General features: G+C 57.1%; 1 protein-coding gene across 1 annotated transcript; it reads right to left on the bottom strand.

Annotated features, from left to right (window-relative positions):
- Positions 1-381: 381 nt before the first annotated feature.
- LOC119269560 (putative laccase-5) lies at positions 382-2977 on the bottom strand. The gene is made up of 6 exons (XM_037551416.1): positions 2832-2977; positions 2592-2743; positions 2258-2502; positions 2048-2176; positions 947-1900; positions 382-836 (listed from the first exon to the last, which is right to left on the bottom strand). Exons 1-6 carry the CDS (start codon positions 2955-2957, stop codon positions 706-708), a joined length of 1737 nt encoding a protein of 578 aa, XP_037407313.1. The 5' UTR covers positions 2958-2977; the 3' UTR covers positions 382-705.
- Between the last annotated feature and the right edge of the window lie 209 nt (positions 2978-3186).

Genomic DNA, 3186 nt, shown 5'->3' with positions numbered 1-3186 from the left:
TAATCCTAAAGAAAGAGGAAAAGCATTCATGAATGTTTTTATTCATAAGGGAAAACGCTTACATCGTTTGACATGATAGACAGAAGAAATTCAAGAGATTCCTCTTGCCAAACAGAAGGGCTAGAATTTCCCGACTTACTAGCTAAAGCATGTGCGCCATATTGGCTCCCCTAAGACAAAATCAATGGAAACGTCACTAACTCATGATAAAGGAATAAACAATCATCGTAGACGCCGCCATAGGCCGTAATGAATGTCCTAGCTAATCCTCAATTATTCATACCAGCAGTCTAATTGTCCATGTCTACAACCTACTTTATGAAGTTCATTCTTCGCAAAATGCACCTTTATCCCCCAAAAAGTAAAAACAGTAGCACAAGATTAAGTAAATGTATGATTTGGTTATAATGCAGTCGGATGTTTGGGATACTATAAGTGATCAAGAGGTGGTAACTCATATTACATGGGGTGTACACACCAAGAAAAGGTGTCCAAGAAAAAACAGTTTGTCACTTCTTATTCGGATTCAAAACGGGAATTCAAGTGCGTGGAAACAAAGTCCAGTGACTTCCCAGAAAATCAGCACAACAGTACAAATTAAACAGTCCAGATCAAGGAGTTGGTAGTTGGTACGTCGACCATGAAGATAGAAATGCGGTCGGCAGGCAAGAAATCATGCGCAGATCTTCGCCCTTGTACGAGTCATCAGCATTTCGGAAGATCGGACGGCGGAGGCAACATCTTTTGATTGGGCAGCGGCCCGTCGTCGACCATCCACGCCATGGAGAGGCCCCAGCTCAAGTGGACGTCGAAGTGGCAGTGCATAAGCCACACACCTGCCGCACATATGGATGGATGCACATCGAATTAGTCGACATTGGCCACTGCCGAGTAAACAAGAGTACAGGCAAGTCAAGCATGCCAACAAGTGTCGAATAAAGATTACCTGGGTTGTCGGCGAGGAACCGCACGGCGACCCAGCCGGCGGTGGGCACGCTGACGGTGTTCCGCTCGACGGGGTCGACGAGGTTGTACTTGGCCGGATCGTTGATGGGGTCGTAGTTGCCGAACCCTTGCCCGACCACGAAGAAGTTGAAGCCGTGCATGTGCAGGGGGTGGCTCTCGGCGCCCTGGATGGCGGTGCCCTGCATCACCAGCTCCACCGAGGTGTTGAACTTGAGCGGCACCACCCTCGTGCCGTGGGCGACGAACGTGTTGTTGGGCGGCGTGCCGGTGTAGTTGAACGGGTGCGGCGGCGTGGTCGGGAAGTTGGCCATGAGCACGCCGGCGTAGCGGCGCCGGTAGTGCGCCTCGAGGAGCGCGGTCCTGGGCCGGACGAAGGAGTTGTTGTTGATGGACGCGGCGAACTTGGTGCCGTTGGGGCCCTGGCACGTCTGGTTGGACGGGCACGGGTCGGTGCCGAGGCCGACGGTGAACAGGACGTGCCGGTCCACGGCCCGCGGCACGCGCGCCGGGTACTGCGCGCTCGCGAGGCTCCGGAAGTTGCTCGTGAACCTGGCCACGGCGTTGGTGTCGTTGTACCGCGGCAGGGCCGGCAGGGGGAGGCTCTGGGCGGAGCTCGGCGGCGTCGGGGCGTCGTACTGGAGGACGGCGGCGGCGGTGGTGTTGTCGAACGTGCCCTGGGTGTTGGTGTACGGCGCGATGCCCATGGCGAAGGCCTGGGACGAAGGGCTGGCGGACGTGGTGAGCAGCACGTTCATGGTCTGCCCCGGCGAGATGACGAGCGTGCTGACGGTGAAGGGCTTGACGTAGTTGGCGTCCGCCTCGACGACGGTGAGCGTGTGGTCGGCGATGCCGAAGAAGAGCTCGTCGTTGAGCGCCGAGTTGATGAGCCGGAGCATGTACGTCCTCCCGGGCCGCACCTTCAGCGTGTACGTGTCTGGCACGTGCATTTCAGTTGCAGACATTTCCATTCAGAAAATAAGTGTATTTAGGGGTATTCAGAAAATAAGTAGACGACTAGCTTTATTAACTTGTGGGCTTGCAGGCCCGCCATGTTGATGATTTGGGAGAGAAGTAAAAGTACCTTTGGATGAGCAGTTATAAGTTGGGCCGGGGAGCCCATTGAAAGTGTAGGCGTCGGAGACATTTGGGCCAGCGCCAGTCTGAAGGGCCTGGCTGATCACCGACTCCGTATCGGCCTTGAACCACTCGCCTGCCAACATCCATTCCAATGAGCAATTGAGCATCCCCTCAAAAAAAAAGATGTAAGATCCCGAACAAAGCACGCACGTACCGAACATGATGGGCACCTCCTTGTAGGGGGCGGCGAAGGGGTAGGGCACGCCGAGCTCGGGGAGGATGAGGAGAGGCCCGTAGAGGTGCACGCGGAGCCAGGAGAGGTGCGCGTGCCACCACAGCGTGCCGCGCTGCCCGGCGACGGTGAAGTCGTACACGTAGCTCCGCCCGGGCTGGATCGGGCACTGCGTGATGTACGCCGGCCCGTCCGCCCACCCGTTGCGCAGCTGCCGTAGCCCGTGCCTGCACACGCACGCCCGTTACTGAAACACCATCATAGATCATACAGCACCGTGCATGCGTACCGTGCAGGCACCGACGGCGGTCCTCACCAGTGGAACGAGACGTTGCGGCTCATGTGGTTGTGGACGGTGACCACGAGCCGGTCGCCCTCCCGCGCGTCCAGCCTCGGCCCCGGGAACTGCCCGTTCACCGTCGGGATGCTCTTGGTGCCGCACAGCCGCGTCACGCTCGTCATCCCCACCTGAAGATGACACGGCACGAACGGTCAATGAATAACGATGCATGCATCGTTCGGTCTTCAAAGAGGTGACGGACGTCGTGAGTACTACATTGAACGTGTAGCGCCGGGTGACGGCGCCGGCGGCGAGGCCCGGCAACGCGAGGAGGACGGCGAACGCGAGGAGGGGGCATGCGGAGGCGGCAGCGTGTCGCCGGAGGCCGCGAGGAGCACCCATTTGTGTGGCTTGGTTGCGCCTCGAAGCAAGTGAAGTGGTGCACTTACCGAGAAATGAGTACGGGGTCTATATAGGGCCATGAGCGCTTCGTGCTCTGCATGGTAGGAGGTCACACCCGTGGTAGTGGTTGGCCGATCGAGTTGGTGCAGGTGCACAGGAAAACTTGGCATTGGCCCATTTGCTCGTCCGTTGCTCTTCTTTCTTGTGTTAATTTCACTTTTTACCCTTT

The sequence above is a fragment of the Triticum dicoccoides genome, chromosome 3A (genome assembly GCF_002162155.2).
Source record: "Triticum dicoccoides isolate Atlit2015 ecotype Zavitan chromosome 3A, WEW_v2.0, whole genome shotgun sequence".
Lineage (NCBI taxonomy): Eukaryota > Viridiplantae > Streptophyta > Magnoliopsida > Poales > Poaceae > Triticum > Triticum dicoccoides.
The sequence above is the reverse complement of the archived record's forward strand: the minus strand, read 5'-3'. Positions and strand labels throughout refer to the sequence as shown.